Source organism: Trichechus manatus, unplaced genomic scaffold (genome assembly GCF_000243295.1).
Source record: "Trichechus manatus latirostris isolate Lorelei unplaced genomic scaffold, TriManLat1.0 scaffold00024, whole genome shotgun sequence".
In the NCBI taxonomy this organism is placed as follows: Eukaryota; Metazoa; Chordata; class Mammalia; order Sirenia; family Trichechidae; genus Trichechus; species Trichechus manatus.
This window is the reverse complement of record NW_004443960.1, coordinates 19,628,172-19,654,879: the sequence shown is the minus strand read 5'-3', so window position 1 is coordinate 19,654,879 and position 26,708 is coordinate 19,628,172. Positions and strand designations below refer to the sequence as shown.

General features: G+C 38.7%; 1 protein-coding gene across 1 annotated transcript in view; it reads right to left on the bottom strand.

Annotated features, from left to right (window-relative positions):
- LOC101344529 (ATP-binding cassette sub-family A member 3-like) overlaps positions 1–26,708 on the bottom strand; it is a 233,463-nt gene that overhangs the window by 52,948 nt on the left and 153,807 nt on the right. The window contains exons 18-21 of the mRNA XM_004373452.2: positions 21,683–21,977; positions 13,622–13,868; positions 13,296–13,500; positions 1,395–1,614 (exon numbers count right to left, since the gene is read on the bottom strand). Coding sequence (XP_004373509.1) covers positions 1,395–1,614; positions 13,296–13,500; positions 13,622–13,868; positions 21,683–21,977 — 967 coding nt within the window. The remainder of the gene's footprint in view (positions 1–1,394; positions 1,615–13,295; positions 13,501–13,621; positions 13,869–21,682; positions 21,978–26,708) is intronic.

Genomic DNA, 26,708 nt, shown 5'->3' with positions numbered 1-26,708 from the left:
GTGGTAGGCAAAGCTCATTCCTCTAGAGCAAGATAACACAACATGGTCAGACAATAAATTGTCTCAAAAATGAATACAATAATCAAGGTTAAAATTACTAGTCCACTTGTACTTTCTGGTAGAAGAATCTGAAGACTTTGTAGACCTGTTGCCTACAGGGAGGGAGGACACACTGAGCCTACTATGAGAAATGACCTTCAATTCTACCTAGGTTGAGGGGAAATAAGTGGATATTAGTGCAAAAGAGTCCAAAGGTCTAAGTCACTAGCAGAGGAAATTTTTAGAAGGAAAATACATATGCAACAGAATAGATAACATCATCAACTTTGGGGGCAGGTCACTGATAAAATTTATAGGTAGTATAAAGGAGACTGACAACAATATCTTTAACTCAGGGAATGAGCACCAACACTATAACCCTTTGTCATTCAGCCTGCTATACAGGGGCTCATGCCTTCTTCACATGGCGTAACACTACGTCTTGGAGAGGCATGCAAAAGAATATAAAAGCTATGTTTAGTTCATACATTATGTTTAGTTTTGTGGGAGGCCAGATTCTAAAGTCAGAGAATGAAGCTGGAAGCCTATTTTTGCTACTTTAGGCAGGGCTGAGTTGCTTAATACAGTTCAAACTCACATTTATACAGACATTCAACAAAGGAATGTTGTAAGAACAAACAACAAGAAAACAAACAAATCCTATCTGTGATAATCAGATAATCACCAACTGAGTCAGTCTTTCTTTAACTTTCATAATCAGAGAAACAAGATGGGAGAACCTACTCTAGGAATCCTGCTGAAACCAGGCCTGAAAGGAAGGGAGACTGGTTTAATGATAATTGTATTAGTTGTATATTTTGTTGTTTCCTTCTGAAAAAATATCATTAGGAGGGTCAAGATTATATGCTTCTTCATTAAATTAGAGAGGAGTAACATTATAGGACCTTCCACTCTCCAGTCTGCTTGCCTCGCTACAAAGTGCTGCTAAGATGTTAAAATTCTAAGACCACTTTTCGGGCCAAGTCTCAAGGGAGAAAAAAAAAAAGCTGTCAAAGGAGATAAATGTCTTGCACACTTCTGTTATAATCTCTTACTCTTTTTATATTTTTCTTTAATGAGGCTGGACTGATACTGAGTCCTTCTCCTTCAGATGGTTTAGCTTCTCTCTCTTCCCCTCTCCCTCACCCTTTTTCTCTCTCCCTCCTTCCTTCCCTCAATCGGTTTCTCTCACATACCCACTCAATAAACATATACTGATTTTCAGAAATCATAGTTTTCCAAGGATTCCCGAAAATTAACTACTTAGCAGTTAATATTCTTGATCTTAAGCCCTGTCATTCTCATTTATTTATTGTTTATCCTTGGGAAAGAAAAAAATTGTGTGAAGCCCTTACCATAGTGTAGTAGTACAGTGTGAATGAGGACACCGATAAGAGATGTCAAGTAGTTAAAAAGAGTGAGCTTGACGTAGGCAACAGTACTACTAGAAAACACGAAGCTCCCAAGGTATATGAGAGGAACAACAGACCAGCCATATAGCATAAATATCATCATTGTGTCCAGAAAGTGGTAATCCATGACAAGTGCATCCACTCGGAGGAATCTGAACACTCCCTGAGACAGAGTACAGCATTAAAAGCAAGGTGAAGGACACTGTGCAACAAGAAGTCAAGCCAGAACACTTAGAAAACAAGTACTGCGTTTATTAGAGCATAAAGCTATTCTACTTAAATGATTTTATCCATGAAAAAAAAGCCTTAGTTTACGGGCCTGAAGTGAATGACCTCTTCCTCAAAAGAGGGCATTCTAATAAACAGAATAACTATTCTTCCCTTTTCTGTTTTTACTATTTGGAACTTTTTTTTTCCTCCCCATGATCAAAGTCAAAGCAATTGTGTCTGCATCAAGCCCAACTCTGAATTTTCCCGGAAACAAAACTACCTAGAAGGTAGACTATTTCTCTAAAGATTTTCCCTCTGGCTGCTAGGGCATTATATAACCTCCCTTTCCCCCACTCCCCACGTTTGGACTCTGTCTTCTGGCTCTAATCTGTGACTCTGCCACTCAGCAACTCAGACGCCTCCTTTTTCAATTTTTTTAAAAATTCCATTTGAGAATCAGGCAACCCAGCTGCTGTCAATTCCAACTCATGACAAACCCATGTATGTCAGAGTAGAACTATGCTCCATTGGGCTTTCAATGGTTGATTTTTTAGTAATCTCTAGGCGTTCCTTCTGAAGCACCTCTGGGTGGACTTGAACTTCCAACCTTTTGCTTTCAGTTAGTAGCCAACTGTCTTAACTCTTTGCACCACCTAGGGACTCTCAGAATAAGGCTGGGAAGCATAAATGTAGAATGGGCTAGATTAGGAAGAAGGGGACCTCTAGAGCTATTAACAAAAATAATTTTCCAAAAATCAGTTTATCCAAAGACAGCAAAGTTGCCACTTTTGAGCAATATGTAATTATTTAACAGGATCACTAATAAATGGAACTCAGGGTTAAACTAAGAATAGCCCCTATTAGAGGTTCTTGAAAGTCGTTTATATTGAAGCAATAGTCTTTTAAGGAAGTGTATGAAGACAGTCAGCAATTTTATGTGAAAGAGCCTAACAGCTATAATAACTATAATTGGTTTTCCTCCTCCTAGTAAGGAGACTAAAATCCTTAATGAATAAATATAGTAATAAAGAAATTGTGGGTAATCAGGAGCTGCTTTGTTCCAAGGCTTATAATGCTTAGGGATGCTCCAAATTAGAACTTATTTTTTTAAAAATCAAATCTCTACTTGGGATACATTAGACTAAATGCGCAGCTTCTGTCGAAAGGTGAGAATGAGAAGGCAGACATGATTAGGAGCTGGCTGAAAGGACACGGGAAATCATGGGGGGAAAGGAGGAGTGTGCTGTCACAGTATAGGGAGAACAATTAGGGTCACATAACAATGTATGTATAAATTTTTGTATGAGAGACTAACCTGAATTGTAAACTTTCACTTAAACAAAACAATAATAATAATAAATCTCTACTTGGATAAATGAAAGGGCAAACACTGGTGTTAGGCAGGGTATGACCCAACATGGTAAAACTGTAAATTTTGCTCAAATTAATGCAAATAAAAACAGCAACATTCTAGTGCTCATTCTGAAGTTTACATGTAAACAAATAACACCATGTCAAAATAGCCAGGAAATTCTGCAGAAGATTAATGGAGGAAGTGAGGTAGTCCAATTTATAAAGAAGAATTAAATGTATTATAAAACTACCATACTTAAAACAGATTGGTAGTGGCACATTATAGACACATCAACGGCAACAAAATAAATAATAAAAAATACTGTTAGTTAATGCAAAACAAAGGCAGCATTTCAAATCAGTGAAAAAGACTGGCTGTTAAAAAAAGGTGTTAGAATAATTAGTTAGCTACTTAGGGGAAAAAAAAAACAACAGAAGAATCTTTACCTGACTCCTTACCTAAAAATAAGTTTATAAATGAGGAAGAAATAGCAAAAGATGAAGCTGGTAAAGTAAGCTATGTCTGATGATACATTGTCTGAAGAGAAGAAGCTCCCTGAAGATTTTCTAGAACTGAACTGCACAATGCTGAGCCAGGAGGCATATTTCCAAAGTGATACTGACTTAGCTGTCTAACTCCTTGGTGACGTCAGTAATTTTAAATTCACTATAATTAATTATTAATTCTACATATTCTGGAAGGTGGAACTTCATATGTGTCTTATAGAATGGTATATCATTTAGGACTCATGAAGACAGGCATATAGGCTGAATGAGGGGAAAGCCTCACTATTCAGCATCACCTGTAACATGGCTCATGGGAAAAGTTACTCGTTCAACTTTCCACAGTCTTCATGCATGGACTTACTTAGAGGATAAGGGAGAGGACTTGACTAAACTCCACTAAAAATCTCTTGGGGTGGCAGTTAAAACAGTAGTGGGGGTGACAGTTAAAACAGTAGTGGGAAAGGTAGTTTTTTGGGAAAGGGGTTGGAAACAGCAATATAGTTAGCTCAATCCTCGTCTCATATATGAGTAGTGAGTAAAATCACCTGCTTGTTAGTCTGACAGGTAAAGAGTGAAACAGCAACCCTGGCTGCTAGGCAAAATGATGTAATCTTGCCTTCCATTTTAGGCTGGGTTCTCTAGAGAAGCGAAACCAGTGAAACGTCTATACATACATACATAGACAGAAAGAGAGAGAAAATTGATTTATATCAAGGAAATGGTTCACGTGGTTGTACAGGCTAGAAAGTCCCAAGTCTGTGGGTCAGGCTGGAGGCTTCTGACTCACGCAGCTACAGGGACTGGCGAACCCCAGATCAGCAGGTCAAACAACAGGCCTCTGGCTCACAGGCTGCAGAGGCCAACAAATCCCAAGATCAGCAGGTAAGCTAGCAGGTCGCTGGCTCACAGACTGTGGAGGCTGACAAGGCCCAAGACTGGCAGGTAAGCTGCTAGCTCAAGTCCCAAGAATCAGAGGTCAGATGAACAGGAATCAGTTGCAGGATCCAGAGCGAGCAAAAGCTTGCGAAGCTTACCAGAAAGTTCACCTATATTGGATGCAGGCCACACCCCCAAGGAGACTCCCTTTCAACTGACTGTCTGCTCACAGCAGATCCCATCATCGAGGTGATCACATCATATCAGATCTCATCATGGAAGTGATTACATCATTATATGACTACCAAACTATATCATAACTGCCAAACCACTGAGAATCATGGCCCAGCCAAGTTGACAAACAACCTTAATGATTACAGTCCATCCCTGTAAGCCTGGCACCTGTACACATCTCCTTAAACCACAGATAATCTCTGAATAAAGACAATTATAAAGTCATACTTGCACCTAACACCATAAAACTAACATGTGTACAACCGAAAACACACTAGACCTGTTTATATCTTGTATTTTACAAATGAAGAAAACAAAAATATTTGATATACCCATACAAGGAAGAAATACTCATAACAAGTACAGTCCTCATTTCTGCAGTTGGTCACATGGTTGTAACTGGTATTTAGAGCTATCTTCTTCCACTACCCATTCCATATTCCCTTTGCCCTCAGCAAGCACGTCAGCTGGTTGTGATTCTTTCCCTGGTGGGGTGACCCAAACCTTCATTCCTGAAGGGTCTGGGCCATTAGTACTCATGTCGGAATTGGGTTGCTGTAGTTTTCCACTGACTTTAATCACAAGGCATAGTAGTACTAAGAGATGCCCTAAGGGATCTCCTGTATTCCAGACATAACTCTTCTTTACCTTCATTATGTAATATCAATCCTATTTCCTCTTGGAAATCAAGATCAATCACACCAGCCAATATGGTAACTCCCTAAGGAGCCTAAAATGGCCAAGTGGCATTATTAACTTCCAGTTAAATTGAATCAGTAATGTGTCTTCAAGTGGGAGCATTCTTTCCTTTGGAACTAAGACCTCTAGACTCGCAGAGCACAGGGTCACAGGAACAGGAAGCAAAAATGTTGCAAGTGGGTGACTAGAGGTAATAGTGAGTGGTGCCACTCCCACTTCCACCCTTTGATTTCTGGACTCATGAATCCTGGATATCGGAGAAAGAGCACCAATAATTGGATGCTGGTTTAGAGCATATACAGCTTCCTGGAGAACACTGCCCCAACCCTGCAAGGTAAGGTCACCTAGCTGGCACCATAACTGTGTCTTTAGAAGGCCATTCCATTGTCCTATCAAGCCAGCTGCTTCAGGATGATGGTCAACATGGTAAGACCAGTGAATTCCATGAGCATGAGCCCATTGCTGCACTTCATTTGCCGTGAAGTGAGTCCCTTGATCTGAGGCAGTGTTTTCTGGGATACCGTAACGGTGGATAAGGCATTCTGCACATCCACGGGTGGCAGTTTTGGCAGAAGCACTGTATACAGGGAAGGCAAATTCGTATCCAGAGTAAGTGCCTATTTCAGTAAGAAAAAAATGCTGCCCTTTCCATGATGGAAGTGGTTCAATGTAATCAACCTGCCACTAGGGTGCTGGCTGATCAACTCAAGGAATGATGGGGACTCATGTTGGTCTCTGCTGCTGGTAGACTGGGCACTCAGCAATGGCTATAGCCAAACTGGCCTTGGTGAGTGGAAGTCCATTTTGCTGAGCCCATGCATAACCTCCCTCCCTGCCATCATGGCCACTTTGTCCATGAGCCCATTGGGCAGTGAAGGGAGTGGCAGGGGGAAGAGGATGACTGGTTTTCAAAAAATGCATCATCCTATCCACTTAATTGTTAAAATCCTCCTCTGCTGAGGTTACCCTTTAGTGAGCGTTCAATTGAGACACAAATATCTTCACTTCTTTGGCCCATTCAGAGAGATCTATCCACATACCTCTTCTCCATAAATCCTTGTCTCCAATTTTCCAATCATGTTTCTTCCAAGTTCCTGGCCACCCAGCCAAACCACTGGCCACAGTCCATCAGTCAGGATACAATCGCACATCTGGTCATTTATCCTTCCAAGCAAAGTGAACAACCAGGTGAACTGCTCAAAGTTCTGCCCATTAGAAGGATTTTCCTTCACCACTGTCCTTCAGCGAGGCCCCAGGAAGGGGCTGCAGTGCTGCCGCTGTCTTCTTTCGAGTGGTGCCTGCATATCGTGCAAAACCATTTGTAAACCAGACATGAGTTTTCTCTTCCTCAGTCAACTGATTATAAGGAACTCCCCATGAGGCCATATGTCTAGACTGGGAGATGGAAGGTAAATGTGACAGGAGTGGAGACCATGGGCATTTGGTCCACTTCCTCATGCAACTTGTGCCTTCAAGTCCTGCTTGGGCCAAATCTCGTATATACCACTTCCATTTAACGATAGAGTGCTATTGTGCATGTTCAACTTTATGGCTCTGTGCATCAGACAACACTCAGTTCATGAGGGGCAGCTCAGGCCACATGGTGACTTGGTGGCCCATGGTTAAGCATTCAGTCTCTATTAAGACCCAGAAACAAGCCAAAAGCTGTTTCTCAAAAGGAGAGTAGCTATCTACAGAGAGTGGTAGGGCTTTGCTCCAAAATCCTAAGACTCTGTGCTGTGATTCAGCAATAGGGGCCTGCCAAAGACTCCAAACAGCATCTCTATCTGCCACTGACACTTCAAGCACCATTGGATAAGCCAGAACACATGGCCCAAGTGGCACAGTGGCTCTCGTAGAGCATTCTCTTGTTCTGGGTCCCACTCAAAACTAGCAGCTTTTTGAGTCACTTGATTAATAGGCCAGAGTAGTACACCCAAATGAAGAATATGTTGCCTCCAAAATCCAAAGAGGCCCACCAGGCGTTGTGTCTCCTAGTTGTGGGAGAGGCCAGATGCAATAACCTATCCTTCACTTTAGAAGGATTACCTTGACATACCCCACACCACTGGACCCCTAGAAATTTCAGTAAGATGGAAGGTGCCCGAATTTTTGTTAGATTAATTTTCCACCCTCTAGCACGCAAATGTTTTACCAATAAGTCCAGAGTCACTGACACTTCTTCCTTACTAGGTCCAATCAGTATAATGTGATCAATGTAATGGGCCAGTGACATCTTGTGTAAGGGAAAGAGGATCAAGGTCTCTGGGGACTAAAGTATGACATAGGGCTAGAGTTGATATATCCCTGAGGTAGGACACTCAAGGTGTATTGCCAACCTTCCAGCTGAAAGCAAACTGCTTCTGGTGGTCCTTTGAAACAGGTACAGACAAAAAGCCATTAGCAAGATCAATGGCTGCATACCAGGTACCAGGAGATGTGTTAATTTGCTCAGGCAATGAAACTACATCTGGAATAGCAGCTGCAGTTGGAGTCACCACCTGGTTAAGTTTTTGATAATCCACTGTCATTCTCCAAGATCCACCTGTTTTTTGCACAAGCCAAATAGGCGAGTTGAATGGGGACATGGTAGAAATTACCACCCCCGCATCCTTTAAGTCCTTGATGGTGACAGCAATCTCTACAATTGTTCCAGGGATGTGGTATTGCTTTTGGTTTACCATTTTCTTAGGTAGGGGCAGTTCTATAATAATAGCCCTTAATCCACTTGTCAGGGATCCAATGTGGGGGTTCCACTAGTTGCTGAGTATACCTATTCCAATTATGCAATCAGGAACGGGGGAAATCACTACCGGATGCATCTGGGGACCCATGGACCTACTCTGAGACGGACATGAGCTAAGACTTTGTTAATAAACTGACTTCCTTATGTCCCTACTCTGGTGGGCCACAGTGATGTTTTGGATCTCATGGAATTAGTGTCAGTTCAGAGCCAGTATCCATTAATCTCTGAAATGTTTCATTATTTCCTTTTCCCCAGTGAACAGTAACTCTCGTAAAAGGCCATAGATCTCTTTGGGGGAAGGCTGGGAGAAAGACTAACCGTATAAATTTTTGGCAGTGTAGTGAGGGTCCATCCTCAAGGGGACCAGCCCTTCCCTTCATTCAAGGGGTTGTGGGTCTATAAACTCACTCAAACCTGGAAATGACTGAGGGGTCGTGACTCTCTATTCTGGCAATTCAAGTTAGACTGCTGTTCACATGATCTAGAATTCTTCTGCTTGTACAGTTCAAATAAATATTTAGTAGATTTCATATCTATTTCACTCTTAGGGACACCATGACTAAGCAGCCAACAACGTAAGTCCATAGGAGTCAGACTATTCTGATTACTGCTTTGACTCCACTGTCCATTATGGTAACCATGTCCACCTTGTCTTTGTCAATTGATTGCCACCACTTGGCTCCTATCACTAAGGTATCCAATCAGCCCCATTGTAGTCAGGTGTCTTAATTCAGTTACGGCAGTTCCCACTGTCAAATCTGACTTATACAAAATAGCAATCACAGCAGTCTTCAAGGATGTTGGAGCTCCCTTCACAAATTTGTTCTTCACTGTTGTGGTAAAAGGTGTGTCCTCTGGGCACTCCATGTGGGGTCTGTGGGTCTAACCTGATAAATCCACTCCAGCATGCCAATTTCCCTAAGCCTTTGGATATCTTCTTCTATAGTATACAAAGGCGGGTCTGGTCTACTTCAACTTGATTTAGTGCAGGCCACTGTGTAAACCATGCTTCAGCGATCCAACCAAATAAACTATTAGATCCTTTCCTAACCTCTTGAGTGAAAACACTGAAGGAAGTATCTGTGCTTAGTGGGCCCATATCAATAAACTCAGACTGATCTATCTTTATGTTCATTGCACCATTATCCCACACGCTTAATAGATATTCCTACACATATTCCCCAGGTTTCTGTTTGTACATATTAGAAAAGTCAAGCAGTTCTTTTGGAGTGTAGTGTATCTCATCCTGGGTCACACTTGTACTTTACCTTTTGGGGCTCAATGGGACTTAAGTCTAGTTATAGGTCAAGAAGCCAAAATGTGTGGTGGGGATGTGTTTGAGAACATTCAGCATTGTCTTGTAAGGCAACTCCCTCAGGTGACGCCTCAGGCAATAACTCAGACAAAGGCTCTTCAGACACAGTGGGGTTAATCTCATCAGATGGGGGTGGGAGGCTAATGGTTTTACTGGGGAGGGTGGCTTAGCACACAATGATGGAATAATCTCTTCAGATGGGAGTGAGAGGGCTGGTTCTGTTGGCAGGAATGATTCAATGGAATTTAGGGGTTCAGTGTTCCCAGCTTCCTGATTATCTGTCCATATGTCACCATCCCAAGTAGTAGGATCTCATTTCTTCCCAATCAGTGTCCTCACTTTAACTTCAGAAACCACTCAAGGTTGGAATTAGTTGGCATTGTAATTCAGCCACTCTTATGGTAAGGCTTTGGGTTTGGTTTTTGGCAATATCAGCTCGGTTACTACAAGAAACAAGGCTTTCTTTCAAGGCACAAGTAGAAACTTTGAAGTCATTTATGCAGTGCTTGAACTTTGACTCTAAAGCCCTGAGCTCATCTCTTTCTTTCACTACTTTGTCTAGTGAAAGGAGGACCAACCAACTAGCTTCCTTATACTTTTCATTATGACAAAAATGTAGAAAGGTACCAAAACATGTGGTCACCCAGTGTCTTGCCTTTCGCCAATACCTGATCTATTGGTGGTGATATACTGTGTATTTCTATTGCCAAATGTTGCCATGGATTAGCAGTGCCCTCTTTACTACTGGAAGCAGAGTCATCAACATCTTTAAGGCTAACCAGACTTGAGAATCAATTTAGAAAACTCATCCTCACAATTTTGTTTCTCTAGAATCACTCTTGGTACCAACTGTCTTAGGCTGGGTTTTCTAGAGAAGCAAAACCAGTGAAGCATCTATATATACAATATATATGTATATACAGAGAGAGAGAGATATTTTTATCGAGGAAATGGCTCACACAGCCGTAGAGGCTGCAAAGTCCAAAGTCCATGGGTTAGGCTGGAGGCTTCTCCTGACTCACATAGGTGCAGGGGCTTGCGAACCCAAGATAAGCAGGTCGAACAACAGGCCTCTGGCTCACAGGATGCAGAGGCCTACAAATCCCAAGATCGGCAGGTAAGCTGGCAGGCCACTGGCTCACAGACTGTAGAGGATGATGAATTCCAAGATCAGCAGGTAAGCTGCTAGCTCAAGTCCCAAGAATCAGAGGTCAGAGCTGCAGGTTCAGAGCTGTTGCCTGTGAGCCTTGCCAGAAAGTCCTCCTAAATTGGATACAGGCCACACCACCAAGGAAACTCCCTTTCAACTGATTGGCTACTCACAGCAGAGCTCATCATGGAGGTGATCGCATTACATCAGATCTCATCATGGAAGTGATTATATCTTTCATACGACTGTCAAACTACACCATAACTGCCAAACCACTGAGAATCATAGCCCAGCCAAGTTGACACACAACCTTAATGATCACCCCTTCTCTTGTTTGGTCCAAGAACAAGTCCAGCTGGTGGCATTTCACAAGAACCAGAGCAGGGGTAGGGAGCCTATCATTTAAAACAACAAGGTGATGGCTAAGTCAAAGAAGCAAGCAGAACCAAGAAGCCATATGGAGAACCCCAGCCTGAGAATCATTAAGGGGAATCTTGGGTAGAGAGGAGAGAGATACCAAAGACCAAAAGGATGAAGAAGCCAATAACAAAGTCAGAGTAAGATGCTAAAACAGGAGATTCTGAAAATATGAGAGCAGAGATATGTTGAAAGTACATCATCCAGGCTGATTTTGAACGTAAAAATGACAATGGGTTTTGGAGTCATCCCAGTAAGGGTTGTGACATGTACTAGCTGGGTGAACTTGGGTAAGTAACTTACCTTCTCTGGACCTCAGTTTTCTGGCCTGCAAATATAACCAGTTAAAATCACTTCAGAGAATTATTGTGGTATTTGAATGGCATAAACCCACTGCTGCTGAGTTGATTTCAACTCATAGTGACCCTATGGGACAGAGCAGAACTACCCCATAGGGTTTCCAAGGCTGTAATCTTTCTCTGCCACATCCTTCTCCCGCAGAGACTGGTAGGTTTGAACCATCGACCTTTTTGGTTAGTAGCCAAGTGCTTTAACCACTGTGCCACCAGGATTCCTCTTTGAATGGCATATTATATTAAAAACACAGAACAAGTAACTTTTCTCATGAGCCATAAATGGCAATATTGGTGTAAGTATTAAAAATGGATGTTCTTATTTACAGCTTTCTTTTATCTATTAACCAGGAAATGATAGTTGGATTGCTAGCCAAGTTTAAAGAACCAGAGAAAGAATGGAACACTGGCATGGAAATTAAAAAGATTCAAGGGTCATCTGATTGATTCCAGTACTGCACTATATGGAGAGGAGATAGTAAAGCTAGAGATGGTGCCTGGATCAGCTTTCCCAGTTCCTGTGGTGAAAGATGTGAGAAGTGGGCCTCACAAGGGATGGTGGTCTGCCCTTGCCATGCTAGTTGATTGATAAGCTATGAGCAGAAGAGACTGGCCTGGAGACTCCCAGTCATGGTCTTGTATGTTCAATAAGAACGAAGTGCTGCTCTGTTTTCTCTACCTTGGGCATACATTATATGTCCCCACACTACTGCCACCAACACTTTCCCCACAACTCCCAGCCTCTGGTTCCCCTTGAGCAGCTGTAATAGCTCGTGGTATCTTGGTTCTCCCTCAGAACCAATTTTAGGGCTCCTGTGCAATAATCATGAGTTTTCTTATGTTTGTAGGAGACAAACTGACCAAAAATTTTCTCCTTTATTCTCCAAAAAATAATTTTATTGTTCCATGGCATAATTTGATTAGATATCAGCAGTTCACCCTTCACAGCAATTAACATGGTATTTTATAAAGATCTGTTTTCAAGCCTATGTTGTTCTTGTTAGTTGCCGTTGAGTTGGCTCCAACTCATGACGACTCCATGTCCACTGTGAACAATTTAAAGGCTGATACGTTGTCTTAATCATATTAATGTCCCCAGTACCTATGGTGGGGCAAGGAATTTACCTTCTTTACCCATTTTTTTAAATCACTCTTAACTATATAGCTTTCACACCTCTGTCACCCACAACACAACATGCATACAAGATATAAGAAGTTGCCATAGTTGGTTAATGAGCAAAATTATCACGTTAAAAGATGCTGTACATCCTTACGTGTTCACTCTCTATACCATTTCCTCAGTGTCTAAAATTTAGTGGCTGAGACAAAACTAGTTCTGCTTTATAGACCTACCCACTGTGGATGCTGGGTGTGAAAATGAGGGGTGAATATTAGCATGAAGTCTCACACAGGTCTTGAGTCTAAGCTGTGTGCTCCTATCCACTTTCACCAGAGAGCTCAGCAAATTAGTGTGCAGTGGCTTAGCTACTGTGAGTAGACAGGGACAAAAACAAAACAAAACAAAACAAAAAAAACAAAACTTGTTGCTGTCAGCTCGATCCCGATTCATAGCGACCCTACAGGACAGAGTAGAACTGCCCCATAAGGTTTCTAAGGAGCTACTGGTGGGTTTGAACTGCCAACCTTTTGGTTAGCAGACGACCTCTTAACCACCGCACCACCAAGGCTCTGAGTGATGGACAGGTGACAAGTAATAGCCTTTCCACATTTAGAGCAGTTTTTGGGACGGGGCATATTGATGAGCAAATACATGAAAAATATAAGAAAAAATACTTTCTCCAATTGAAAGAATATGAGGAAGAATATTTCCGTAACTAGACTTTCATAATATATTCTCTAGCATGAGCCAAAGTAGCTTCAAATTTCTTGACAAACTTCATCCTAAGATACAATTAGCTGAACACGAACTTCCTGTGGGGACATAAGGAAAATGAGCCTTCACGCAACTTCAGCTAACACTCACCAGTATTAAGCAGCAGGGAATGGAGTAGCAGATAAGATCCCACAACAAAGCAGAGAGCCAGTACGTAAGAATATAGACTCCACTCACAAATTGGATTTGCTTTACCTTAGTGATTTTCTCAGTCATTGTCTGAAGACAAAAGCTACTGGCCAGAACAGCCATGCCAAAAGACAAGCTTAATGCTACTTGCATTCCACTTGTAGGCCTACAGAAGATTAAATAAAAGTAGAAAAAGCTGATTTCAGTAGTTATTTTCAAATGTAACTGGCCAGATAACTAGGGAATATAATAAATTACAATTCCAGTAAAAGGAAAATCATACATACACTATATTAATATTATAAAGAGGGAAAGGTTGAGGCTTGTTGGTGATTGTAATGGAAGCATTGGGGCCAGAAAGTGACATAAAAAGAATGTTGTCTAACACCGCCAGAGATGTTGGAGCTGAATGGTATGCCTCATTATTGAACAAAATAGTAACAGCTGTTTTGTCTTGCTCAATCGTAATGGAAAATGCAATCATGCAGAAATTACGACACTCTTTACTTTTCAATATATAATTTGTAACATTACCTAGAATAAAGAGAGAAGTTGTGTGAGTCAACATGTAATATATCATTTACTACATGTGCTGAAATGGGAAGGACAATTTTTTTTCCCTGTTCTCTCTTCCTTTTCCAACTTCCCACAAAGGGTATTTCAAATCTTCACCTTATTACTCTTCAAGATTTCTACCTCATCCCTAATCCCTACAATACTCTCACCATATAATCTACAACCACAACAAGTTACTATTAATTTCCTGCTCTTTTCCTAATCAAAATAAACATGATTTGTTATTTTTCAAAACTGTTTGGCTCTTTTAGGTAATTTGTATTTCCACATACATTTCAGGATGGCAATTTCTGAAAAAAGACTACTGGAATTTTGATAGGGATTACATCGAATCTATAGATAAATTTGGGGAGAACTGACATCTTAACAATATTGGGTTTTCCAATCTATGGCATGAAATGCCTCTGCAGGTATTTTAGAACCTCTTTAATGTCTCTCAAAAATATTTTGTGATTTTCAGTGTACAAGTCTTGCAATTCCTTTGTTAAATTTATTCCTAAGTATTTTATTCTTTTTGATGCTGTTGTGACTTTCGGTAACTTTTTTCCCCTAGGAATTTGTCCATTTCTTCTAATTTGGATTCTTAAAAGAAAATTCAGTCTGACAACCTTTGCCTTTTCATTGGAGTGTTTAATCCATTTACATGTAATATAATTATTCATATGCTAGGATTTATGCCCGCCATTTTGCTATTTATTTTCTATATGTATTATATCCTTATTGTTCTTCTGCTTATTACTAACTTTCTGTATTAAGCATTTATTTACTTGACCGAACTGACATTTATTGAACACTCGCCCAACAACAGAAGAACACACATTCTTTTCAAAATTACATGAAACAGTTACCAAGACAGACCATTTGTAAAACAAATCTCAACAGTTTAGAGGGGTTCAAATAATTTGTGAGGCCATCTGCACCTGAACATTTCTTTGAGGAAAGTTTTAAATTACAGATAAAATTTCCATAATTGACATTTTTTCTAGTACTTTTGGTACATTATGTTTTTCTCAGAATTTGTCCATTTCACCCAAATTCCAATAATTATTGGCATAAAGTTTTTCATTATTGTCTCTTGACAACTCTTTAATGTCTATAATAACTGTATTATATCTCCTTGTTCATTTCTGATATTGGTAATTTATCTGTTTCTTGTATTTTTCTTAATCAATCTGGTTTGTGGTTTATAAATTATTGATCTTTCAGAGAATGAACTTTTGGATTTATTGAATTTCCTTATATATTTGCATTAAATTTTATTAATTGTTTCTCTTTATTATTTTCTTTCTTCTCCTTTCTTGGGTTTAATATGCTGGCATTTTTATTTTTTTAAATTTTATTGTGCTTCAGGTGAAAGTTTATAGCGCAAATTAGTTTCTCATTCAAAAATTTATACACAAGTTGTTTTACAACATTGGTTGCAACCCCCGTATTGTGTCAGCATTCTTCCCTTTTCCCTTTCCACCCCAGGTTCCCTGTGTCCATTCATCCAGTTTTCCTGTCCCTTCCTGCCTTCTCATCTTTGGTTTTGGGCAGGTGTTACCCATTTGGTCTAGTATACTCGACTGAACTAAGAAGCATGTTCCTCACATGTGTTATTTTTTTGTTTTATAGGCCTGTCTAATCTTTGGCTGAAAAGTGGACTTTGGGAGTGGCTTCAGCTCTGAGTTAGCAGAGTGTCCGGGGGCCGTATCTTGGGGGTTCCTCTAGTCTCTATCAGACCAGTAAGTCTGGTCTTTTTTTGGTGAATTTGAATTTTGTTCTACATTTTTCTCCCACTCTGTCCGGGACTCTCTACCGTGATCCCTGTCAGAGCAATCGGTGGTGATAGCTGGGTACCATCTAGTTCTTCTAGGCTTAGGCTGGTAGAGGCTGCTGCTCATGCGGTCCATTAGTCCTTTGGACTAATATTTTCCTTGTGCCTTTGGTTTTCTTCATTCTCCTTTGCTCTGGTTGGGATGGGACCAATAGATGTATCTTAGATATCTGCTTGCAAGCTTTCAGACCTTAGATGCTACTCAACAAAGTAGGATGTAGACCATTTTCATTATGAACTATGTTATGCCAATTGACCTAGCTGTCCCGAGACCACAGTCTTTAGTCCTCAGCCCCACTAACTCTGTTCCTCAAGGTGTTTGGATGTGTCTAGGAAGCTTCTATGACTTTGCCTTGGTCAAGCTGTGCTGACTTCCTCTACATTGTTTTTTCCTTTACCAAAGTTAACGCTTGTCTACTATCTAGTTAGTGATTTCCCTCCCCATTCTCCTTCTTCCTTGTAATCATCAAAGATTGTTTTTTTCTGTGTATAAACCTTTTCTTGGGTTTTTATAATAGTGGTTTCATACAGTATTTGTCCTTTTGTGATTGACTTACTTAACTCACATAAAGCCCTCCAGATTCATCCATGCTGTGAGATGTTTTGCGGATTATTTTTTTATCATTGCATAGTATTCCATTGTGTGTATGTGTCATAATTTGTTTATCCATTCATCTGTTGATGGTCATTTAGGTTGTTTCCATCTGTTTGCTGTTTGCTGTTGTGAATAATGCTGCAATGAACACTGGTGTGCATGTATATTTGTGTGACAGCTCTTATTTCTCTAGGATATATTCCTAGGAGTGGGATTGCTGGATCATATGATATTTCTATTTCTAGCTTTTTAACAAGTCACATCGTTTTCCATAGTGGTTGTACCATTTTACATTTCCATCAGCAGTGCGTAAGTTCGATCTCCCCTCAAACTCACCAATATTTGTTATTTTCTGTTTTTTCAATAGTGCCAGTAATGTCAGGGTGAGATGCTATCTCATTGTAGTTTTGATTTACATTTCTCTAATGGCTAATGACCACAAGCATTTCTTCATGTGTCTGTTAGCTGCCTGAATGTCTTCTTTGGTGAAGTGTCTGTTCATATCCTTTGTCCACTTTTTAAATTGGATTATCTGTCTTGTTGCTGAGGTGTTCACATATTCTATAGATTTTAGAGATTAGACTTTTGCTGGATACGTTGTAGCCAAACTTTTTTTCCCAGTCTGTAGGATCTCTCTATTCTTTTGGTGAAGTCTTTTGAGGAGCATACGTGTTTAATTTTTAGGAGCTCCCAGTGATCTAGTTTATGTTCTGGTGTTTGTGTATTGTTAGATATGGTTTTTATTGTATTCATGCCACGTATCAGGGCCCCTAGTATTGTCCTTATTTTTTCTTCTATAACCTTTATCATTTTAGGTTTCATATTTAGGTCTTTGATCCATTTTGTGATATTCTTTGTGTATGGTGGTTGTTAAGTATGGGTCCTGTTTAATTTTTTTACAGATGGATGTCCAGTTTTGCCAGCACCATTTGTTAAAAACTCTGTCTTTTCCCCATTTAATGGACTTCGGTCTTTTGTCAAAGATCAGCTGACCACAGGTGGATGGATTTACGTCTGGGTTCTCGATTCTGTTCCACTGGTCTATGCATCTGTCATTGTGCCAGTACCAGGCTGTTTTGACTACCATGGCTGTACAGCAGATTAAGCATTTATTTTATAATGTATCATTTAAGTTTCTTTTTTTCCCTTTATATTTATTTTAGTTATTTTTTCAGTGGTTTCACTGGGGATTACAATATGCATCTTAACTTAAAACAATCTAGTTCTGATGACTACCAGTGTACTTCCAATAGTATACAGAAGACTTGCTCCGACATAGATAGCTCCCTTCCTCCCTCCTCCTTTGTGATATTATTGTGGTACAAATTACACCTTTATATGTTATAAATCCATTAACACAATTTTGCAGTTATTGTTTTTCAGGTGTCTTAGATCAGTTAGGAGAAGAAAATAGTTAAAATATATGTTTATATTGTATTTTATATTTACCTATAATTATCTTTCCCAGTGCTCTTATTTATTCATATAGATATGAGTTACTGTCTACTGTCTTTTCATTTCTGCCCAAGGAACTGCCTTTACTATTTCTTATATGGCTGATCCGCTGGCAATAAGTCTCTCAGTTTTTATTTATCTGGAAATGTTTTTATTTCTTCTTCATTTTTGAACAAAAGATTTGTTTGATTAGGATTCTTGATTGACAATTTTTCTTTCAGCACTTTGTATCATCTCAGTGTGCCTGGGCTCCATGGTTTCTGATAAAAAGTCAGTTGAGAATCTTATTGAGGATCATTTGTATATGATAAGTCATTTTTCTCTTTCTGCTTTAAAGATTTCTGTCTCTGACTTTGTTTCATTATGATATGTCTAAGTGGGACATCTGAGTTTTTCTTACTTGGAGTTCATTATACTTTTGGATGTATAAATTAATGTTTTTCATCAAATTTGGGAAGTTTTTAAGCCATTATTTCTTCAAGTATTTTTCTGCCTCTTTCTCTCCTCTCCTTCTGGGACTCCTATTATGCATATGTTGGTATGCTTGATATTGTCCCACATGTCTCAGAAGCTCCCATTGTTTTTTAATTTCTTCATTTCTCTATTCTACAGCCTAATCTCTATGGACCTACCTTCAAGTTAGTTGATAATTCTTCCAATTTAAATTTGTTGTGAAGTCCCTCTAGTGAACTTTTCATTTAAGTTATTATAACTTTTCAATTCCAGAATTTCCATTTGGGACTTTATTATTTCTCTTTAAAGATATTCTTTATTTGGTGAGATGTACTTGTCATGCTTTAATTATTTAAACATATTTCTTTTAGTTCTTTGAACATACATGTGATAGTTGATATAAAGTTTTTGTCTACTAAGTTCAACAACTGGTCTCCCTCAAGGACATTTTCTGCTGGTTGCTTTTTCTCTCCTGTATATGAGCCATACTTTTATGTTTCTTTGCATGTCTCTTTTTGTTGTTGTTGTTGAAAACTGGAAATCTAAGGCAGTATACTTTAACAACTCTGGTATCAGATTCTTCCCTAGCTTTTTTTTTTTTTTTTAAATGACTGCTGCTCATTTGTTTAGTGACTTACATGGACTAATTCTGTAGATTCTGTATTCTCTACAGTGTGCAACCACTGATTTCTCTGATGGATTTTAAAAAATTCTTGCTTTTACTTTTAAGCCTGGCTCCTAGGGTTCACCCCTGGGTCAGTATAATTTAGTGGTCAGTCAAAAGTTTTTTTAAATGCCTTGATCCAGTAAGGCGTATTTTCAGACATCAGGTAGTCTGCCTCAGCTTTTTTGGGCAGGGTCTCAGGATCAACCAAAGATGACTGACTGGAGTCTTCTCTTTTCCTAGGCCATCCCTATCCACAAACACTGCCCTGTGTACATGCACAACCTTCTACATCTCCAGGAATATGTTTGAACTTTTCAAAATCCACTGTGGTTGTCTAATTTTCCATGTGTTATTTTTATGTTTCTTTTTTGCCAGGCTTCTGCTTTCTTCAGCTGAAATCACAACCAGCCGTAGCTAGCTGTTGTGATGTTACCAGCAAATTAGTAATGCTCTGGGGGTTGGGCTTTTTTCAAAGAGCTGAGTCCTGATTAAAATGCAACAGCAACAATACTCTGGGAATGGAGATTTTTCAGGGAGTTTCTAATTCTGACAAAACATTGATGGCGCTATTGGGATGGGGTTTTAACCTAGCTCCAAAAGTATTCAGTCCTGTCCCGTAACTGTGAGGCTACCAGCTTTTCATGGCTGCTGTACCAATGAGCTAGGGAGAGGGCAGGGACTAGCCCTAAGTTAAAATGCCACAGACCCTATTGTTCTTACAGAAGTTCAATGTCTTTGGCTAATTTTCAGAGCTATGAAATGGTTGAATTTAAAATTGTTTTGAAAGTACTTCTGTTGCTTTTGTGGTAGAATGGGTTCAGCAAGGTCCTCCTTCTATAATATTGAAGGTTAAATTCCTCCATCTGCTAGGTTTGGGGGTAATCTGTTACAGAGAAATTAAAAACAAAACAAAAACAGTTGCTGTCAAGTAGATTTTGACTCATGGCGATCCCATATTTCATGAGAACTACTCCGTAGGGTTTTCAATGGCTGTGATCTTTCAGAAGTAGATCACCAGGGCTTTCTTCTGAGACACCTCTGGGTGCATCTGAACCACCAGCCTTTCAGTTAGTAACCGAGCACTTAACCCAGGGACTTCTTACACAGCAACAGATAACTAATAAATTACCTACACGGGTTGTTTCTAGCATTAATGAAGATAATGTAGAGAAACTGTTTAGTATGGTTCTTGCTAAAGGTAAATGTTGAACAAATTAAATACAGTTATTTATACTACTGTGAGGGTTAATTTTATGTGTTAATCTGGCTAGCCTATGGTGCCCAGTTATTTAGTCAAACGCTAGTCTAGATGTTGTTATGAAGGTCTTTAACCCTTTCAGGACCAGCAGTATATATAGCTATCATTTACTTTTTGTACTTCTGAGGTTCACTGGGAAGCCACTGTTCCACTGACAGTACGTGCTGCCAGCAGGCAGGGCCTTATATAATGGTTAGAAACAGAAAAAAACAGCATGTGCCACAAATTACTTTTTTTACTAGGTATTGTATGAGATGGTGCTGAATCATTAAATTTTTGGTAGGAATAGTATGAATTTTGAAAATTTTTATTTGGTATACATATGTACCTCTGGACTCTGAGGGTAGAATTTGTGTTCACAAGGAGTACACACACGTACCTCTGGACTCCAAGGGTACAATTTGTGGAATGAGGCATAAAAAAAAAAACTATATTATCTACCATAAATTCATACACACTCAATGATTCAGCATGCCCTCCATTACTTAAAACACATAGTACCAACAAAAAATTAAAAGGAAAAAATAATTGGGTCACAAAAGGGTTAAAAGTGATTAACAGCTAAATCACTTGACCTTAGGCTAAGTAGATCATCCTTCATAATGTGGGTAGGCCTCATCCAATCAGCTGAAATATTAACAGCAACAACAGGATTCCTGAGAAAGAAGGATTCTCCTTCAAGACAGTAAATAGAAAAGACTGCTGGAATTTTCAGCCTGTTGCCTGACCTACAGATTTTGGACTTGCCAGCCTCCACAATCATTTGAGCCAATTCCTCAAAATCAATCAGTCTGTGTGTCTGTCTGTCTATCTCTCTATCTGTCTATCACTGGTTCTGTTAATCTACAAAACCCTAACTAAGACAACTACCCTCAAAATAAATTCATTCTGAGCAGTCAGTTCACTAAGCTTTCAGCCATCTGTTTAGTCAACATAGTAGATGAAGGACAGCTTTCAGGTTTTGGCACCAACATGTCAAACTGGGAAAGCTTAGAGAGATGTCTGTATTCTGGTCAGCATAAAAATTCTATGCTAAATTTCCAAACAATATAGTATTTTGGCTCTTTTCCCCATTTACTGAAAGATGACACAATTTGCTGAAAGAGCATCTATAGCCAACATGACTCCATTAACTTTTGTGGCCAGTAATGTTGAAGGGTACATTTTTGTCTTTGATTTAGCTGCCTCTTGATACAGGAGCCCTGGTGGCACAGTGGTTAAAGTGCTCGGCTGCTAACCAAAAGGTCAGTGGTTCGAACTCACCAGCTGTTCCATGGGAGAAAGATGTGGCAGTCTCCTTCCTTAAAGATTTACAGCCTTGGAAACCCCATGAGGCAGTTTTACTCTGTTCTATAGGGTTTCTATGAGTCGGAATCAACTTGATGGCAATGGGTTTGGTTTATGATACTGGTGACTAATAGGAAAAGAAAGAATCAGGTAGTTAAATACTATAGTTAAGTCCCTTCTTTGTTAGTGATAAATAGGTTTTCACGTAACAGCAGTCTTTTTTAAAAAACATGGGTCTTACCTTGAACTTCCCGAAGTTCTTGATTCTTTGACTTTAGAAAAATCTCAAGGTTCTTTATGATATTCAGAGCCAAAGAAGAATTCCCTGAAATTGAGTAAGGCACGATGGTTCGACCATAATGACCCAAATCTATTTCTCTGGAAGATACCTTCTTATCTTTTTTCAAATTTTTTGAGAGATAGGCTGTGACAAAGACAATTACCAATATTTGTATCAACATCAACCTCCAGTTGCGCCAACTGAATAGCGCCCTCTTTACCAACATGGAATGAAATTGCTGGCAATAAAGTGGAAACTAAAAAGAGGAGAGAAACACAGTATTAAAATAGTTAGTGAACCAAGTAGGCTATTCATGTTAAAACTCTTTAAGATAAATGCATCAAAATGTTATGGTAGAAGATACACACATATAATACAAATGTATCCTTAAATAGAACCCAACAAATTGGGTAAACAACAAGATTGTATAAGAAGTTTTATTTGTGCAAGATATTAGGTGAAAAGATTAAGGCCTGGCTTCTGATCTAACTACACTGTATTTCTGTCAAGAGAACAAAATTATACCTACTTTTGTTTAATATTAAATCACAGCATTTCAATTTTCCTCCATTTTATAGGGAAACACACCCATAAAACTTGTAAATAACTACTTTCCTTTGAAGATTTTTCCCCCCAATTTTTTCTTCTTTGTTTTATTGTGGCAAATATATATGTGTAACATAAGATCTGCCATCTTCACATTAATAAATCAATGACATTGTGTTCACCACATTGTGCAACCATCACCGTTATCTGCCTCCAAAATTTTCTATCATCCTATGGAAAGCTCAGTGTCCCCTAAGCAATGATTCCCCCTTTCTCTGGCCCTCCCACTTGCCTCTGGTAACCATTAATCAACCTCGATCTGTATATACTTGCTCATTCTAGATATTTCATATAAGTGTAATTATACAACATTTTTCCTCTTGTGGCTGACTTGTTTCACTCAGCATATTTTAAAAAATCATCCATGTTGTAGAATGTATCAGTATTTTATTCATTTTTATACCTGAATAATATTGCATTATATATATATATATGTGTGTGTGTGTTTAAATATATATATGTGTGTGTATGTATAAATAAATAAATATATATATATATACACCACATTTTGTTTACTCATTCATCTGTTGGTAGACATTTAGTTTGTTTCCATCTTTTGGCTATGTTAACAGTGCTGCAATGAACACTGGGGTACTTGTTATCAGTTTATGTTACTACTTTCAGAATTTTGGGGTATATTCTTAGAAGTGAAATCGTTGGATTATATGGTAATTGCTTTATTTTTTGAGGAACTGTAAGACCAATTTCCACAGGAGCTGTACCATTTTACATCCCACAGCAACGGATGAGAGTTCTCCATATCATTTCTCCACATCTTCGCCAGTACCTGTTGTTTTCTTCTTCTTTTTGTTTTTAAATCATAGCCATCTTACTGGGCACGAAGTGACATCTCATGGTAGTTTTGATTTGCATTTCCCTGACGACTAATGATGTTGAGCATCTTTTCATGTGCTTATTGGTCATTTGTATTTCTTCTCTGGTGAAGTGTCTATTCAAGTACTTTGCCCATTTTTCGATAAGGTCATTTGTCTTTTTGTTGTTAAGCTGTAGAATCTCTTTATATATTCTGTATATTAAATCTTTGTCAGATATATGGTTCCCCCCTCACCCAAATTTCTCCCAATCTTTAGATTGTTCACTTTGTTGATAAAGTCCTCTGATGAACCAAAGTTTTAAAATTTGATCAGGTCCATTTATGAGTTTTGTCTTTTGTTGCTTATGCAACAAAAAAACTAGGTCTTAAAGAATTATCCCTACGTTTTCTTCTAAGAGTTCTGTGGTTTCAGTTCTTACATTTAGGTCTTTGATCCATTTTGAGTTAATACTTGTATATATAATTGTATGGGTCCAGGTTCATTCTTTGGTTTGTGGAAATCCAGTTGTTCTGTCCATTAAAGAAACCACTCTTTTCCCATTGGATGGATTTACCACCCATGTCAAAAATAAATTAACCATAGCTGAGCAGTTTTATTTCTGGACTCTCAATTCTATTTCATTGGTTTATATGTCTATCATTATACTAGTACCAGACAGTTTTTATTACTGTAGCTTTATAATGTGTTTTGAGATTGGGACGTGTGCCAAAGTCTTCCTACTTTTCTTTTTCAGGATTGCTTTGGCTATTTGGGGTCCCTGCAGTTCCATATAAATTTGAGAACTGGCTTTTCAATGTCTGAAAGAAGGTTGTTGAAATTCTGATGGGGATTGCATTGAATCTACATATTGTTTTAGGTGGTACTGACATCTCATCAGTATTAAGTCTTCTGATCCACGAGCATGGAATGTCCTTCACTTCAACTCGATGGCAATAGATTTTTTTTTTTCCAAAAATTTTCAGTAATGTTTTATAGTTTTCATTGTACAAATCTTTTACTTCATTAGTTAAATTTATCCCTAGGTATTTTATTCTTTTAGACACTATTGTAAATGGAATTGTTTCCTTAATTTCCTTTCAGATTGCTCATTGCTGATGTATAAGAACCTGAATGGTTTGGTATGTTGATCTTGCATTCTGCCACTCTGATGAATTCATTAATTAGCTCTAAGAGTTTTCTTGTGGATTCTTTGGTGTCTTCTATATACAGGATCATGTCATTTGTGAAAAGGAGTTTTATTTTTTCCTTCCCAACTTGGTTATGGTATCTTTTATTTATTTTTCTTGCCTAATTGCTCTGGTTAGGATTTCTAGTACGATATTAAACAGCAGTGGTAAGAGTGGGTATCCCTGTCTTGTTCCTGATCTTAAGGGGAAAGCTTTTAGTCTTTCTCCAATGAGTATGATGTTACCTGTGGGTTTTCCATAAATGCTGTTTATTAGATTGAGGAAATTCCCTTCCATTTCTACTATGCTTAGTGTTTTTATCATCAGAGTGTTGGATTTTGTCAAAAGCTTCTTTGCACTGATTGAGGAGATCATGTGATTTTTTTCCTTTTGTTTTATTAATCTGGTAAATTTCATTAATTGATTTTCTAATGTTTAACCACCCTTGCATTCCTGGGATTAAACTCACTTGATCATGGTGTATAATCCTTTTAATATGTCTTTGGATTTGGTTTTCTAGTATTTTGTTGAGGTGATTACTTGCATGCAATATTATTTTTCCATCCTTTTACTTTCAATCTTGGGTCTATGATGTGTCTCTTGTAGATAGCATATATTTGGATCGTATTTACCCATTTCACTACTCTCTGCTTTTTGACTAGAGCATTTAGTCCATTTACATTCACTGTAATTATCAATAAAGAATGATTTACTTCTGCCAGCTTGTTATTTACTTTTGTGTGTGTGGTCTTATAACTTCTTTGTCCATGCTAAACGCTATTGCTACCAATTTTTGTGTTTCACTGCTGTTTTGTGGTGAGCCATTTTGACTCTGTTTTTCTTTCCTTTTGTGTGTATTTGTTAATATTTTCTTTGTGGTTACCATGAATATTACATTTAACATCTTGCATTTATAACAATGAGTTAAACTGATACCAATTTAACTTGAGTAACATACAAACTGTGTTTTATTGACTATGCAAAGACATTCGACTGCGTGAATCATAAAAAATTATGGATAACTTTGCAAAGAATGAGAATTCCAGAACACTTAATTGTGCTCATGAAGAACTTGTACATGGATCAAGAGGCAGTCATTTGAACAGAACAAGGGGATACTGCATGGTTTAGAGTCAGGAAAGGTGTGTGTCAGGGTTGTATCCTTTTCCATACTTATTCAATCTGTATGCTGAGCAAACAGTCCAAGAAGCTGGACTATATGAAGAAGAATGCAGCATCAGGATTGGTGGAAGACTCATTAGAGACCTGCGTTATGCAGATGACACAATCTTCCTTGCTGAAAGTGAAGAGAACTTCAAGCACTAATGAAGAGCAAAGACTACAGCCTTCAGTATGGATTACACCTCAATATAAAGAAAAAAATTCTCACAACTGGACCAATAATCACCATCATAATAAATGGAGAAAAGACTGAAGTTGTTGAGGATTTCATTTTACTTGGATCCATAATCAATGCACATGGAAGCAGCAGTCAAGAAATCAAAAGATGCATTGCACTGGGCAAATCTGCTGCAAAAGACCTCTTTAAAGGGTTAAAAAACAAAGATGTCATCTTGAAGACTAAGGTGTGCCTGACCCAAGCCATGGTGTTTTCAATCGTCTCAGATGGATGCGAAAGCTGTATGATGAATAAGGAAGACTGAAGAAGAACTGATGGTGTTGGCGAAGAACACTGAACATATCATGGACTGGCAAAAGAATTAATGAATCTATCTTGGAAGAAGTACAACCAGAATGCTCCTGAGAAGCAAGGATGGTAAGATAACATCTCACATACTTTGGACATGTTATCAGGAGAGATCAGTCCCCAGAGCAGGACATCATGCTTGGTAAAGTAGAGGGTCAGCGAAGGAGAGGAAGATCCTCAATGAGACAGACTGACACAGTAGTTGTAGCAATGGGCTCAACCATAATAACAATTGTGAGGATGGCACAGGACTGAGCAGTGTTTCGTTCTGTTGTACACAGGGTCGTTATGAGTTGGAACTGACTCGACAGCACCTAACAACAAAAACAACATACAAACTCTATACCCATACAGTTCCTTCCTCCCCAATTATGTTGTTGTTATCACCAATTACATCTTTATACATCACGTGCCCTGTAACATGAATTTATATGGATTTATTATGCATTTGTCACTATAAAGCATGAAAGACGTACCAATTAGAATTAACAAGTAAGAATATCTTAAAACTTGCCTTTATACTTGACCATGCAATTATCTTTAATGGAGATCTTCCTTTCTATATATGGTTTACAGTTACTTTTCAGTGTCCTTTTTTCCCATTTTAAGAACTCTCTTTAGCATTTCTTGTAGGCTGGTCTAGTGGATACAAACAATCTGAGCTTTTGTTC